The following is a 15,645-nucleotide window of genomic DNA, read 5'->3' as shown; positions in this document are numbered from 1 at the left end:
TGCTTGGTCTCCACCCAGCTGTCTAATACAAAGTGGGCATGTCACTTTGGCCGGTGTATTTTAGAGCATCCTGTCAGTCCCTGCTCCTGTGCTCTGCTACTAATCGGCAGCAAAGGACACGTTCGCATGTCTCTGGGCTCACCTGGCTGCTGCAGTGCGCACAAAGGTTAAAAAAACAAGCATTGGCATAGCCAATAGGTCTCGCCTTTGGGACCTTATAAGTGTTTAGCCATGCAACAGTTGCATAACTAAATACTTATAAGGTCCCAAAAGCGAGACCTATTGGCTATGCCAAGGGGCCGTGAAAATGAAACTGATCGCGATCACGATCAAACATCAAAGCAGCGCGAAAATGAAACCAATTGCGGTAAAGCGCGGCACGCGCGCCCGCGCACATGCACTGTAGCTCTAGGCTGGCCTGGTAGCACTTTTTGGAGCCCTCTCAATAAGTCTCGCCAGACCAGCGCATGCGCTGGGTCAGGCGAGACCTAAAAATGGCAATGAAATCTTTTCATTGCCATTTTATTTTTTTACCTTTCTGTGCACTGAAGCAGTGGGCGGGGGTGGCGACGCCCCCCCCCCCGGGAAGAAAGCGCTGCTGCTTATACAGACCACAGCATGCACCTATTAGACGCACAAATAAAATGCCTGCTGAAGATGATGACCCTAGGAAGTTTGGCAGAGTTTCAACCATTGGATCATTTTGTGAGCTACACTTCACTGCTGCCTCTACAATGTACAGGTTTTTAACCAACATAAAATTTTGGGGTGATATCATGCCAAGCTGTGCGACTCCAGTGTACCCCCGGGGGATATTTAGGGTAGTTTGAAACACTCACTCAAGTGACTGTGGGATTATTTTGAATTCCTGTGGTTTGGTGCAGAGACTGGCCTGTGTCCTTACTCCTTAACTGGGCTTCTCCCAAGGCTGTGCTCTTGTATGTTCCTCATGTATACAGACCGGGCTGTAGCCCAGGACACCCTTTAGGGTTCTATTGTGTAATGAATGTTTAGATGAGGTGAATCTCCTACTCAGATTCTGTGTTGAAAGTGATCTATCTGTCTTGAAGCAGCAGTAATGTTTTTGACGGGAGATAGTGTGTTACAGTGCAGAGTTGGGTTGGCTGGAACAGGGCAAGAGCCTGCAGCCAGTAGAGCCTTGTGCTTTGCTTCGGGATAAAGTGATTCCTGGGATTGGAAAACATACATCTGATGGAGAGCCTTGATCAAATGCTTCAAAACCACTGAAGGAAACATTGGAGGAGCATTACTGACAGTTTATTAGCTCATCTGTGCCCTTCCAGAGGGGGCAGACCTGAAACCAAACGGAGTAACCCGGCCCAAAAAGAGCAATCTGCAGTCTTCTGGGCCACCCTCGCCTTCAGACAACACATGTTCAAGCGTGGGTGGGCGCAATCAATGAGGGGCGTCATCAATGAGGAGCGTCATCAACGAGGGGCGTCATCAATGAGGGGCGTCATTAATGAGGGGCGTCATTAATGAGGAGCGTCATCAATGAGGGGAGTCATCAATGAAGGGCATCATCAATGAGGGGCGTCATCAATGAGGGGAGTCATCAATGAGGGGCGTCATCAATGAGGGGCGTCATTAATGAGGAGCTTCATCAATGAGGGGAGTCATCAATGAGGGGCGTCATCAATGAGGGGCGTCATCAATGAGGGGCGTCATCAATGAGGGGCAGCTCGCATCTATAGGGAGCACAGGAACCAAATGCACTCAACTTAGGGGATCTGACAACTTAGGGATTACTGATATGAAAGAGCCGCAGTTTACAACTTTGAAGCATACTTGCTCATTTTGGGAGGCTTTGAGCTTCTTCTTCAGCTGGGTACTAGATCTGAAGCTTCTCAAAACAGCTCCAGTTTGGGCTCTCTCTTTTTATATAAAGGAGGGGTACTAGGGATATAAATGTAGAATGTTGGCGGCAACTTCGACTCCAACGTTGCCATCCCAATCTCAACTTGGAGCCGAAGAGGTTGATGGTGTCAGGATGGAAGGGAATCGAGCACCCAGTGCGTAACAGACTGAGAGTGTTGGGAGTTTTTTACACCAAATTGCTGATAGCGAATAAGTAATGTATGTGAGAGTAGTTAGCAAGTATCTACACTCAAAAGTTGCCCTAAGGATTGAAGAGTTAATTTCAGGAGCAAAATTATACCTCGTCCATTGAAATTCATGAGGATCCCATTGACAGATGTGGCCATTAGGGTTTTACTGAGATTGGTCTATCCAGTCCCTTGCAGTGCTCTAGTTCACCTAAACTCAAAATATTTCAACATGTTTTGAGTCACTGCCAAATAACCCGTTATTTATACCAAGCACAGTATACCTCTGATAGACGCACAATTATAATGGCTGCTGACTTTGATTACCAGTTAAGTAATATCAAGGTTCCTCATGTGTAGAACTTACATTACATGGGGTTCCCTGTCCCTCATACGGAAGACGTAATAACAAATGGCTGTGCAGACTAGGTTATCTGTGTTTCTAGACATTTCTGTACTCCACATGCACATTCCGTGCTAGGATTTTGCAAAGTTTATATAATTGTGATTGTTTTGTGCAGGAAGTGCTCCTTTAAACCATTCTAGGACATCCTGTTTGTGGTGCACAATATTAGGCGCACATTTTTTTATTGTGAAGGCATCCTGTCTTCCCTAGATGCTACTTATTGTTTATTTATAAATAAATGTGGACCTTTGCCTCCTCGCAAATCTTCCTCATCCCAGTCCTGACAAATGAGGGGCGACCAGCCTTCTCAAAACGGATTATCCCATAGAAAGCCACTCAGAAAAGAGATTCTGTTAGGTCAGCTTTCAGCCTCTGCATGAAACAGACTGTTGGGCTATACCAGTTTCCCGTTTGTTCCCTTGTTTTAGAGGAGTAGAGTAACAAATGATTGGTCTCTGCCATAGTGGGACAGCATGGTTTTAATTAACTGCACTCTGCAGAACTCAAGTTCCTGCCAGAAAAAGGATGGTGGTTAGAAGTTGCGGTTTATGCAACGCTTCATAAAGCCTTTGCCTGACTTCTTCATGTCCCATTGCTTCACAAGTGGGTAAGCGGTAATGAGATGACGTGACGAATGGGGTGGATGCTGCTACAGAAGATTTTTTTAAAGTAACTCCGGCTACATGCCTCAACCTTTTCCATTTAGAGCGGGCTGTTCTTAGTGACCTCATTTTCTCTCCTCGGTTGCGTGCCAGTCTTGCATGAGTGAGTGAGTGTGAGTGGGTTGGTTAGCAACTGTGTATTTAGGGAAGCTGTGCTTTCCTTTACGAATCAGTCAGCTGCTGACGCAATCAAGGGAAGCAAGTGTTCTGAGAAAACTCATAATATTGAGCCAGTGTCTGCGTGTAGGAAGATGGCTCTGCATGTGATATTATCACTAGTTGGTAATACCATGCACAGAGTCCAGGGGTTCGACAGAAGTGTACAGGGTTCAATGTAAAAACCAAAGTGCTCTATTAGTGGTAGTGTGGGCGAGCTGCCTTAGACCTAACACAGAGGAGTGTAAGACTTTTATTGCACACACATGATCAATAGGAGCCACAAGACTCAAGGAGATCCAGATCAATTTTACAAAATTATACTTTGTTTGTACTTTATTTTAATGCCCAGGTCTTTGTAATATGGTAAGTACAGTTTTTATTAAGAAAGCTTTTCAGGTTTTAGACGTTTTACAGTGCAAATTTCAGAGCACATCAATATTATCCTGTGGAGAAAAACAATTGTGCAGTGTTACAGGTACATATACCACTTACAGTTCCAGTCCAGTCTCAGGGCAACATTATGGGCTATGTCGGTCGTGGTGCACTGGGGGCATCCAAGAGGTGTGGGATACAGTATCTGCCCGGAGGTGGTCAATACCAGCTATGAGCTTTATCCTCGCGGTCCACAGAGAGCAATAAAGCGGGTAGATTTTCAGCAGACTGCCACTACGGTTACCGTCGCGGTCTTCGGCGGCTGGCTGCTGTCGATTGGATGGAGAAGTTCTGCTGTTGTCTGACAGTCACGGAGAGGTCTCGGTCAGGAAGGCAGGGCAAGAGGGACAGAAGAAGGCTGACAGGGCCACTTGCAGCAGGGTACGGGCTCTCAGGCACAGGGTTGGGCACAGCTCAGGTCATGGGGACGTGAGGATCCCTCAAGGTCGTGGAGGCCGTCCTGCTGCGAGGTGTTCTGACCAGATCGAGTCGTGTTGCATTCGTGCCAGTCCTCTACCAATGCAGTCATGGAGTTCTTTGGTAGCAGTGAGTCGCTTTGATACAAGAGTCACTGTGGATCTGGTACCGGCAGGCACTGGGTACTAGAGCCTCTAATCCAAAGGGAGGTTCTTGGCCCTTTGGTGAAGGTTGAAAGGTCTCTGGGGCTTCTTAGAGGCCTTGCAGAGTTTCTGGAAGAACAGTAGGTTCAGTGGTTGGACTGGTTGCAGGTGGCGGGGTTCTTGCCAAGGTTTGTCTGCAGCAGTTCAGTTCCTCGTCCGGCAGCGGTCGTCTTCCGTCTTCTTCTTTTTTCTGTCAAATCTGAGGGCCAGGTCTGGGGAGCCCCTAAATACAAAATTTAGGAGGCGTTTTAGGGGAGTAGCAGGTAGGGACAATGGGCACTTCACCTGGGGTGACTACACTCTCCAGTGGGAGAGGGCATAGCCCTAGGCCTGATTGGAGTGGTCCCCCATCTTCCAGATGACGGGGACTGAACGTTGTGCTTCACCTTGCTTCCCCCACCTTAGGGGTAGGTTGGCAGAGGTGGGCACAACCTCCTATCTTGATTTTTCCTGCTGGTTTTCCCATTCGAAATGGGGGTGTAAACCAGGGGCTGCCCGGGGGTAGAATTACAAAGGTGGCAGCCCTTTGAAGCTCCCCCTTGGAGCACTGGCCCATCCTAGGGGAGGAGGCATGACACCTCTGCCTAGGATGTACATTGTTTCTGGTCCAACAGAGCAGGTGCTCTCTACCCAGGGTCCATCAACATGTTTGGTGGTGGCTGGCTGCCTACAGCCAGTCAGAGACCACACCAGGGTTGGTAGGGATTCAGGGGACACCTCGGAGGTGCCCTCTTGATACATGGTACAACAAATGCCACACTGGCATCAGTGTGGATCTATTGAAAGGAGTAGGTTGGTACCAAACCTCCTGTATTCAGTGAAGCCATCGTGGTGCTGTGGAACTCGAGTTGTCGAGGTCCCATCCCATGTACTCTCTATGGCTGCACTGGCACTTACAATATTAGGAAACAGTGCCCAAAATTGAAGGCGTCTATCTGCTCATGCAGATATGCCCTCACCTGTAGTATAGTGCACCCTGCTTAGGGCTGTGAGGCCTGCTAGAGGGGTGACTTACCTATGCTGTCAGGCAGTGCTAGCTGGCATGGCACCCAGGCAGGGTGTCATGTCAACTTTGTTGTTTTGTTCCCCACAGGGGCCTGCAGGCTGCAAGGGTAGTGGCATTCTCCCAGTGAGGGGGTTCCAATGGATCCTCTTCAGCCCTAGGTACCTAGGGTACCATTTACTATGGACTTGCAATGGGAAGAAGTATCAATTAGGGGTTTGTTTTAGGGAAGGAGCACTGGCCCAGGGGACCTAGTTGGAATGGACCCTGTGCACTAAATTTGACACCACATCAAACCAGGCAAAAAGTGGTGGCTAACCATGCAAAAGAGGCACTTTCTCTCACTTCGAAGAAGAATAACTTTTTATTTCATGCTCAGAGCCGCAGTAATCATTCTCTGAGGCAGTAGCTGCAGCCTTGAATTTTACTGGAGGTCCACCTCCATTCTATGCTGCATCCTTCAACTGCAGATGCAGAGGACGATGCAGACCCTTTATGAAAAGGATAATATGCACGAGGACTACTACAACACATTCGAGAAGTTTTGAGTTTTGTTGGACTGGAATCTGATTATGCTGATGTTTTTTATGGTCAGCTGAGTCATTGCTTGTGCACCACGTAATGATAGGCATAATCCTTAAAAAGTGGCAGGATATTGATAAGACAAACATTCCACGATTTCTGAAAACAAGTTACAAATTAGAGATATTTGATGAAAGGTTTCTTCAGGTGCAAAACACTAATTTGATTCTGCCTAGTATGGCACTATTGTCCTTTTCAGCAGCCGAAGAATCCTCTTTACCTGAATCCTCAGACATCAGAGCAGAGAGTGCTGTGAACAATGTTACTATGCTGCATCAAGCTTTTCCTTGCAGGCTGGAGTCCATGCTGTGTAAGCAGCTCAGACTATGTAAAAAAGATTTCCAAACTCCATATCACTGCATGCAGAAATGGATGGATCCACCCTCAGATTTGTATTGAATCTCTAGCACATTTGGTTTACTCTTCACCTATAGCTCCTGTTGCATCTATTGCAGTGAGGCGTCATCTTTGGCTTATAGCCTGGAAGTTGGAATGGGACCAACAAGCGTTAATCAGACATCTGCCTTTTTCGGTCCTAAATTATTTGGGCCAGACATAAATTAACCTTGTCACAAATCCACTGAAGAGGACACAATTCTTCATCCTTCTTGCTCCCATTCACTTGTGGGCCATAAGATCCCTCAAGGTATGCAGGGTGTTCATCATCCCTGTCGAGGCAGAGCCCGAGGGCTGCACTGTCATTCAAACTGCGGCCCGTGTCTCAACAACGGGGTCCAAAATCCTGATTATGCCACCTGTGTTCAGCCAGGGAGCCACATTCAATCATTTATGGATGCTGGGGTCCCTCTATTCAATGATGATTTGGTTCTAGAAGCAGTAAAACATGGATACTCTATATAATCCAGTCAACATCTGCAATTCCCACATTTCAGACACACTCTTCTTCCTCGTCTTTCAGACTGAGGTCAGTCCTTTCCGAAGGGAATTGATTCACTTCTTGAAAAGCACACTGTCCTCCAGCCCCTTTAAATGAAAGATGGGTGGGATTCCATCCAATTCTGTTTTTAGTTACCAAACCAACATGAGATGTTCATCCCATTTAGGATTTAGGAGAAGTCAACACATTTGTTTATTGAGTTCATATTAAAATGGTGACACTACAAACTGTAACACCGCTCACTGCTCTAGGACATCACTTGGTTACCCTGGATCTCAAAGATGCTTATTTTCATGTGCCAATACATCCTGCTTACCAACAATATCTCGGATTTGCAGTGGGAGAACACAATATTTATTTCTGAATCCTCCTCTTCAGGTTTTCTGCAGCACCAGTGGTATTCACAACGTTACCTACAGGCTCCAGTAGTAGGTCCCCTACAGCTGGAGGGAGTTCAAATATTCCCTTATTTGGATAATTTCTGCCTCCTCATGTTTTTGAGGCCGATCTATAGACTCAAAAAACCTGCAGACTATTGACAGATCTGGGGTTTCTGCTGAAATGGAAGAAGTCAAAACTGAACCCATCGCCAGAAAATCAGTTCATAGGAGTTAAATTTTGGACAAATTTGGGAGCAGTCCACCTGTTGGAGGATATTTAAATGTCTCTACTGACTCATCTAAAAACCTTGCAAGCTCTCCCAGAAGCAAGCGCAAGAGACTAGTTGTGGGTTCAGGGTTTGATGGTGACCTTAACTGCAGTAGCACCTGAGGAATTTAGTGAATCGGCTCCAGAATTTCAAAGCTTCGAGGTAGCGGTCCGTGTAATATCTCTATCCAAAGCCCAAGAATGGTAGCTAGTACTATCTCTTTAACAGAAGGAAGTATCTCTGTCACCTCCTACTCCAGTAGTTTTTATCACAAATGTGTATCTTGGAAGTGGAGGGAGGGGTTTGGGGAGGTGGGGAAGTGATGGAGGGCGACTTTATAGAGTCAGGAGTTACAAGAGACGTGATCTCCTTAAGGACGTTTTCAGGAAATTGGGAAGAACATTTATCTATCTTTTGAGATCTTTTAGGGTTTGTCCCTCATCTTCTGGACACATCACTAATAGTCAGAATGGATAACCGGGTGGCTAAACCGTATTCAGCTGGGAAGTGGGTACACAATGTCCTCTATTATACAAATTTTTTAAGTCGTAAACTGAATAAATAGAAAATAAGATACAGTAAAAGTCTGACTCTTTTATAAAATACATTTGGTTTGGGATTAATTTCTGAGTTTAACATGCCATAAAGTGTCTTTTGGAATACAGCCTGAATAGACCCCCTGATTTACCAAGACTGGGACAAGGAAGATAGAATGAGGAGTTAATGCCTGGATTACTTACCAGTAATCTTCATTACTTCGGGTGCCAGTCCTCCTCGTCTCATCCCTAGATTACCAACTTCCTGTCCATAAACTCCTCTCTGTCAGATACCATAGTCAGCATGTTTCTATTGGCTTCTATACTAAGGTGTTTTCAGTACTAGAAAAGGAAGAGTTATTAGTAGGAGTGGTGAGGTGGAGTAAGGAGAGGAGAAAAAAGACGTGTTTTAAAATTATTGGATAAACTCTTCTGAGGATGCTGCTCGCCTCTGATTTGTCAAGACTGAGACGAGAAAGAACTGGACTCAGATTGATGAAGATTAGCAATAAATAATCCAGGCATTCCATTTAGACCCGTATGTGAGTACTTAAACTGATGACAGTGAGGTGGCTGACAATCTCTCTTTGCCTTCGTTTTGTTTGACAGATCACTGTAAAAAATGCATTGAGCTATGCTCTCGATACTTGGATCAGAAGAAGTGTGCCGACGCAGAAACCAGCAAAACCTGAAGTTTGTTGGCCTACACAGGTCCATGGTTCTGACCATCCGAGATCAACTGATGTCTAACCCCCTTTATCCTAGGCTAATTTAGAAGACTTTTTGATGACAAGGTAACTATAAATCTCAAATCGCTGGAGTTCTATGGACTGCTTTTTTTTAACCTGTGGTTAGTAAGATATGCATTTCTCTTACCTAGCGGCCCTCAAGGAGTCTGTTCTGTGATAGTGTTGATAGTGGCGTGTCTGGGTTAAGTCAATAGCATCTATATTGGACTTTCAAAATGCGGTATGACTTAAGTAAAGTACCTCAAAAACGCGCTAGCATAGCACCACCAAGATCATGCCAGTCCCGCTCTTCGGGACATACATGTGTTTGCTGCAGTTGGCCCAAACATCCTCTGTCTCACCCATAGGCATTCCAGCAAAGAAGCCCTCCTTTTTCCAAAACAAAGTACATCACCACACCTCTTCTAGGACTCTAGGGTCCTCTACAGCCATGTTTGTTTTGCATCTAAACACCTTATCATTGGTTTAAGAAAACAATACAAACAATAGCGACAAACCATTAACATCATAAACACCATAACTCATACCAAGTTATTAAAAAACTCAATACAATAATTTCAAAACAATATCGAAAAACTTAACTTGATACAAACATTGTTATACCATGGGCTGCCAACAGAATGAGAAAAAAACCGTTTTATTCTTCCCCCACAACCTTCCAAATGGTGGAAAGGTAGAACTCTTGCCTGTGATGCCACCCCGACTATTGGAGTTTTAGATGGGCTGAGAGCAGAGGTCAGTTCTGTACGGCACTACAAAGTACTTATGTCTCAAATGCTATTAAATATGAAAGTTAGCAACTTCCCTCAGCGCCTTGGAGCTTTAAATGTGCTAGTGAGCCCAACACGTTCAATGCACATAACCAACCCAACATGGCATGACCATACCTGAGACATGAAGGAATACTGTTAGCAGGATGATTAACATTGTGGACAGCATTGGCTCGCCCTTCACAGTCGACCGACGCCTTCACAGCAACCCCTGCAGTAGACAAAAAAAACAAAAGTGTGTTATGTTGGTGCTGAGAGACAAACGACGAGTTAAGTAGAAGTAAGATTCTCTGGTCCCCAAACTGTCCTAGACAAAGCCACTTTCCACTCACAGCTTTTGGACAGAGGGGAAGGAAGTAAAGCAATCCATCCCACACAAGGAGCTGTGGGATGTGTTGGCGAAGAGGACAATTCAATAAACCCTGCTTCGAGTGCATGAGACTCAGAGGTTTTCTAGAGCATGTTACAGTGGTTAATCCTGGGTTTCTACGCTCTGCAACCCCTCACCACCCTACTGCTCTGGTGCAGAGGAAAATTACTGTTTACAATATCAGTTATTAAAATGGCATTACCGCCTGCACACTGACTGGCACCTGCAATACCAATTTCTCCAATACCAACCAACTAATGCTGCAGAGAAAACAAAGAACTAGGCAGCCATTTAAGCTCTAAAATCAGGACTGGGAGCTGGTTGATACACCAAACAGTAAAAGGCACAGGCAAAAATTGTCCACTGGCATTCATTGTATGTAAACAGGTTTCATCTGACATGGACATCAGCCAGCACACAGTCCCATAGCACTGAACTGGCGATCCCCAACCGAAAACATGCACAACGTGCCTGGACACCACGTGACTCACATTCCTGCACTACTAGAGGGGGGCTGCCAGTTCTGCAGTTTATCTCTGTTACTGATCACATTTTTAAACGTCTCCCAAGATGCCCCCGCCTTGATTTAAGTAGCCTTCTGCTTTATTTAAATATAATAAATGGAATTAACATTTTTAAAGGGGTCTAACACTTCTAATGCAGCATTTAAAGTTAGAACAGAGAGTACTGTCTAACAAAGGTTCAGAGTGATAGAATGCCAGAGAGATCTCAATCTGCGTCTCGCGCTCCGAAGGCGCGAAGACGCCATTTTCTACATCTGTTGCCTGACTGTGACAGTCAGGACATGTGCAACCCGAGCACAACTGACGCCTCTGCTCAAGTGCACGGTGGACTTTGAAACGTCAGGCCAGAGATTAAGAGAAGCATGCGGAACCAGCAGTCAGTCCTTCCACCCAGTGACAGTCCACCGGCAGCGCTCTCAGTTCCAGCCTTACCTTCTTACAGTTCCTCTTGTAAACCCTTTCCCTCCTCAAAAAGCCTTCACTGAGACTTCACTGCCGCTAAGGATTTTTCACTGCATTAAATCTCCACTAGGAAGCAGCCCACTGCCCTGTTGCCACAGTCCCTGGAGAGCAGTGAGGCTCATCATGCCTAGATCTGAACCCTCGAGACGCTGTTCCCGCACGGACCTCTGCAGCAGGTGCATTACCCCGACAGTCCATCTTGACAACTGTTTCTCTATTCTGGCCTCCTGGTGAGGTTGTAACAAATGTGCTACGTCACATACCAAATATGCATGCATGCCGCTGAGAGGCCGACATACGTTTGTGCCAACACCAGTCAGTGCTTAATTTGAGCGGTGCTTGCTGGTGGGGGCTTTAGTGGGTAAATGAAGTTCACGGCGTGGACCGGGTAATTACCGGGCCCGGCTGCGCATGCGCACATCTGAGGCGCAGCTAGTAGGACCTGACACCGGTTAGCGACCTTGCCATTTGGCCCAGAAATGTTAGTATACAAAAATGCAGAGGAGGATGTTAGACTCGGTTAGGAAACAATCTGTATTAGAGTCTTTGTTAAGGATAGTCATTCACACCTGTTGACAATAATGTATCTAATGTCCTGCTGATTTTTGTATAACGGTTTATCATGCAATTATAAAGATTTTATTGTTTTATAACTTAATAAATACGGCCGGGGGGTCTTGCGACCTCCCGCCTTCCAAAGATAACATGCTTATGTTCCTGGATCCGGGGGTGGTGAGGTCATAAGGGAGGGGGCGGTAGCCAGTCACTGACCATGAGCAGAAAGAGGAGGGAAAACCATCAAAGGCAGTAGGCATGAACCGCCACTGTAAGTAATATAAAGGGTTGGGGGTGCCTGTTAGTGAATTAAAAGGCCTTAATTGGATTGAAGACTGCACAGCCTTGGTATTGGCTGCTGCAATATTTAACTGCACACGCTGCAGGCTTCTGGGAAGAGTTTTGGGCACCGACACTCATTCTTTTACAAATAAAGCACTGCACCAGCTGCTATTTTGTCTTTGATAAGGATGTGCATGTGTGGCTTAGGAAGACACATTTCTCAAAGAACATGGACGCCACATGGTCACTGGGCTCTGATACAACATGCCGAGTGGATTGCGAACATCTCACTATGCTTTGGAGCCTGGCTCTGCTTGGCAGTGGTCGAAACTCAGCATCCGCTAGCTTCTTGCACAGGAATTTGTCTTCAATACATCCCGAGAGATACAGAGAGGATCTCATTATCTACAGAAGCCAGCAGCAGTACTTGCATAGAAACCTATCTTCATTTCCTGTTAAAAGTCTAGTTGGTCCATCACTGCCCCACTGTAATAAGAAAATCTCATTACTGTGTCGCTGTAATTATGCAGCGTAGTGGAGTTGTGATGTTGATTCCATAAATTTATTTCTGGCTGATTAATTACCTTGGGATTATACTCGGCAGATAATCTTGCATTTATTAATTTCCTAAATTACATGGGATGAATTGTCTTGTCTTCATTTGATGTTAGTTTAAGTTTTGCTAGTAGATGGCAGGGTTGTACCATGCACAGTATTACACAGGCAGCAGTAGCGCTTGAGTAGTTACAATAAAGGCAGACTTTCCACTGAAAAGGCATTGATTGTTTTGCTGAATACTTTGTCTTGTTTGACAAATATGCATGAAATCCTTAAAAAACAATTCATCTGCTTTGGGTCTTCTTGGTGAGTTTCTTGAAGATCTGTCAAGATGGACAAAAAATGGGGGAGGATCAAAAATGAAATTTCCCATTTTAACTCCCATAGGATTCTTTGCTCCTTGTTAAATTAAAAATGGCAAAACAGAATTACAGCAAATGTAGCATGACAATTGAACCTTACTCGAGCAAGTGCCTTTGCTTCTGACAAGAGGAAATCTGTTCAGTAGTTTTTGAGAAACTAGCATTTAAAAAGTGTCCCAGTTGGGGCATGAAGAGGTTATATTTTAGAACAATCTGGACCATTAATATGGAAAGTTCTGAGAACAAAGTTATGTGGACCTCATTGGACCCAAAATTTGCATAATATTCAAATCTTCTTTGATGAAAGTACTTTTTCTCCTGTGTCCCATTTCAGGTCTGCGAACCCAAACCCAGGTCCGTGAACATGGAATGATATGATTGGCTCATTTCAATGTGGAGAAAAATGTTGGGACTGCCATTACAGGACGTGGGCACATGGTGACCACGCTGTAAAAAAAAAAAAAAAAAACGGCCTGGAGGGTACATACTACCACATGTTTGGGAATGCACTAGAATGCTTCTATATTGGGAATCCATCACACAAAAGATGTCTGGGGTTACAGGGATAGAATTGACCCCCACTCCTGGCTGGTGTCGCCTCAATGTATGGGAACCCACAGATCTTAGTGAGAAGGGGCGGCTCTGGGTCACATTGGGGCTCATAATCGCAATAAAAAATATTGCCAGGCACTGGGGGGCCCCGGAGGTGCCGGGCGTACGTGAGTGGGAGAGGGACCTGGATTGGTGTATGGTTGCGGAGAAAACGGTATGCACAAGTAGGGGGTGCTCTAAGAAATGGGAGTAGATCTGGGGCATGTGGAATGTATACAGTGGAAATCTGTGTGAGAGCCCAAGAGTAGAGATGCAGAGGGGAGTAAACATCATGGACAATTCCCCGTGATAGCAATAGGCTGAGTGTGGAAAGCAAAAAGGCTGGATGGTAAAAGAGACATACCCAGGAATGTAAAATTGTTCAAATAATGTCAACGGGTACTGAAATAATGTGTAAATTGTTATGCTTCCTGTCACTTTAATAAAAATAATGTAACAAAAAAAACAGAAAGAAAGGAAACTTAGGAAGGAAGTGTAAGCACACACTGACCCCAAGGCCTATGTTGGGGTGTCAAAACCCCTGTAATTAAAAAATTAAAAAATGCTAATTTTGCCACAGAATTTGTGGATTTTGGGTCTGGGGTGTCTGCCTCCAGTGCAGTTCCAGAGATCTACGAAACCTGGTTGGAGCCACGCAAACTGGTGCAAGCTTTATAGGCAAGAGACTGTGAACCCATGGCAAGCCTCATGGACCCAAGTTGGCCCATTTTCGGGTTCCAAAATAGGTCCAGAGATGGTTCCTGAATCACACGGAAGGATTTGAGAATCCTAAAACAGTAATAAAAAAAAACAGATCCTGTGGGAGTTGGTCGTTCAAAGTAGGTTGGGTGTATGGCCTGGCCAAGTCCTGCAGCTGAATCCAGTAGCCCATGGCCAAAGGTCATGTGGGAGCCTGCGGCTGTTTGGGCATGGGGTCTGTCTGTAGACCATGCCTCGCAACAACCCTCCCGCTGCAGGGGATGTCTGCCTGCAGCAGACTGGATGCAGGAACTTAACTTAGACTAGGCTCTGCAGCCAACCTCACAGCATACCGACTTCAAATGTGTGCAGTGGCGTGCACAGTGGAAGTTGGCAGCCCATGGCAGAATCTATACACATGACCTGGGCTGTAGGTCATGCCCTATGGCCAACGCATCCTTCACATGGCAAAAGGTTGTGCACAGTGGATGTTGGCTCTAAATAGAAGGTTAGGTGCAAGCAACAGTTGAATATGATACATGACCAAAAGGCCCACAAAACCCACTGAAAAAATAATTGTTAAAGTGAAGTTAGGTTAGATTTGGGTATAAGACCTTAATGAGAGTGTAAAAAATACCTCGGAAATACACTGAAAATAAACACAGCTAAAGTGCAGAGTTGGTAACAAAATAAAAGCTAAACACCACTGAAATTCAACAGTTATGGTTAAGTAAACTATTCGTGGCTCATTCCCCTTCAAGCATTGCTTATGATCTTACCTATGACATCATTCATAGCATGTAAAATTACATAATTGATGTCATCACTGATGAAAGCATCTGGAGGTACCAATGCTGTCATCATTGATGTCATCACTGGTGAAAGTATCCGGACGTACCAATGCTTTGCATTTCCTGAGCAGGGGGGGGGGGGGGCAACTTCTGTGAGCTACTTACTCACATTACGCAGTGGCTTTGTCTGTGTGCACTGAAGGTTGGGCTGTAGGCCCTGGTCAAAGACCCTCGTCCAGTCCTTTGACTAACCATCCACAGACCCCTGTTTCAAATAAGCTTCATCTGGGGACATCAGGGCCTAACCTACAGACAGGCCCTAAGCCCAACCCTCCACAGGAGGTGAACCTGTCCTGCACACATCCTTTATCCAGGAGCATTATGGGTTAGCTGCAGGGCCAGATCATGGACTCAACCTACAACCTACCGCCAATCCCCACAATGCATGGACTTTGGCTGTGGGTAGTGGGGTTGGAATAAAATAATATTGAGTATATATGTTTATGCTGCTCTTCTGTGTATTTCGTATATTGATATCTGCAATGACAAATTGATTGTTATGGTATTTGAGTCCTTTCTCACAGGCTTGTTCGGAGGCCAGTGTTAGATCTGGCGGTACTGCTGAGATTCAGTAGCAACGCTACTGCTCGCCGCTGCAGGATGATTTCGGTCATGGTGGAAGAAAAATGAGGAATCAGATACAATACAGCTTTCGCTCTTTTACAGATTGTTACCACAGGGGTTTTCCTTTTGGTGACCAGTTATTGAGGTTGTGTGATTATATGACGCATAATTTCAATCTTCAACATTTGTGGCAATAGACATCTTGTGCTGGCCCTCTGATTTGTGTCATACACTACAAAAATCTCTGGTTTCTGATTCCCATTGTTCAGAACTGCGAACAGCTGGGTCAAAAGCC

At 45.4% G+C, this 15,645-nt stretch overlaps 1 protein-coding gene across 3 annotated transcripts in view; it reads right to left on the bottom strand.

Moving 5' to 3' along the window:
• Positions 1-15,645, bottom strand: part of ADGRG1 (adhesion G protein-coupled receptor G1) — a 316,709-nt gene that overhangs the window by 54,787 nt on the left and 246,277 nt on the right. For all 3 annotated transcript variants that reach the window (XM_085640101.1, XM_085640099.1, XM_085640100.1), the window contains one exon: positions 9,650-9,743. In XM_085640101.1, coding sequence (XP_085496227.1) covers positions 9,650-9,701 — 52 coding nt within the window. In that variant the 5' untranslated portion in view covers positions 9,702-9,743. The remainder of the gene's footprint in view (positions 1-9,649; positions 9,744-15,645) is intronic.

The sequence above is a fragment of the Triturus cristatus genome, chromosome 12 (assembly GCF_964204655.1).
Source record: "Triturus cristatus chromosome 12, aTriCri1.1, whole genome shotgun sequence".
NCBI lineage: Eukaryota > Metazoa > Chordata > Amphibia > Caudata > Salamandridae > Triturus > Triturus cristatus.
The sequence above is the reverse complement of the archived record's forward strand: the minus strand, read 5'-3'. Positions and strand labels throughout refer to the sequence as shown.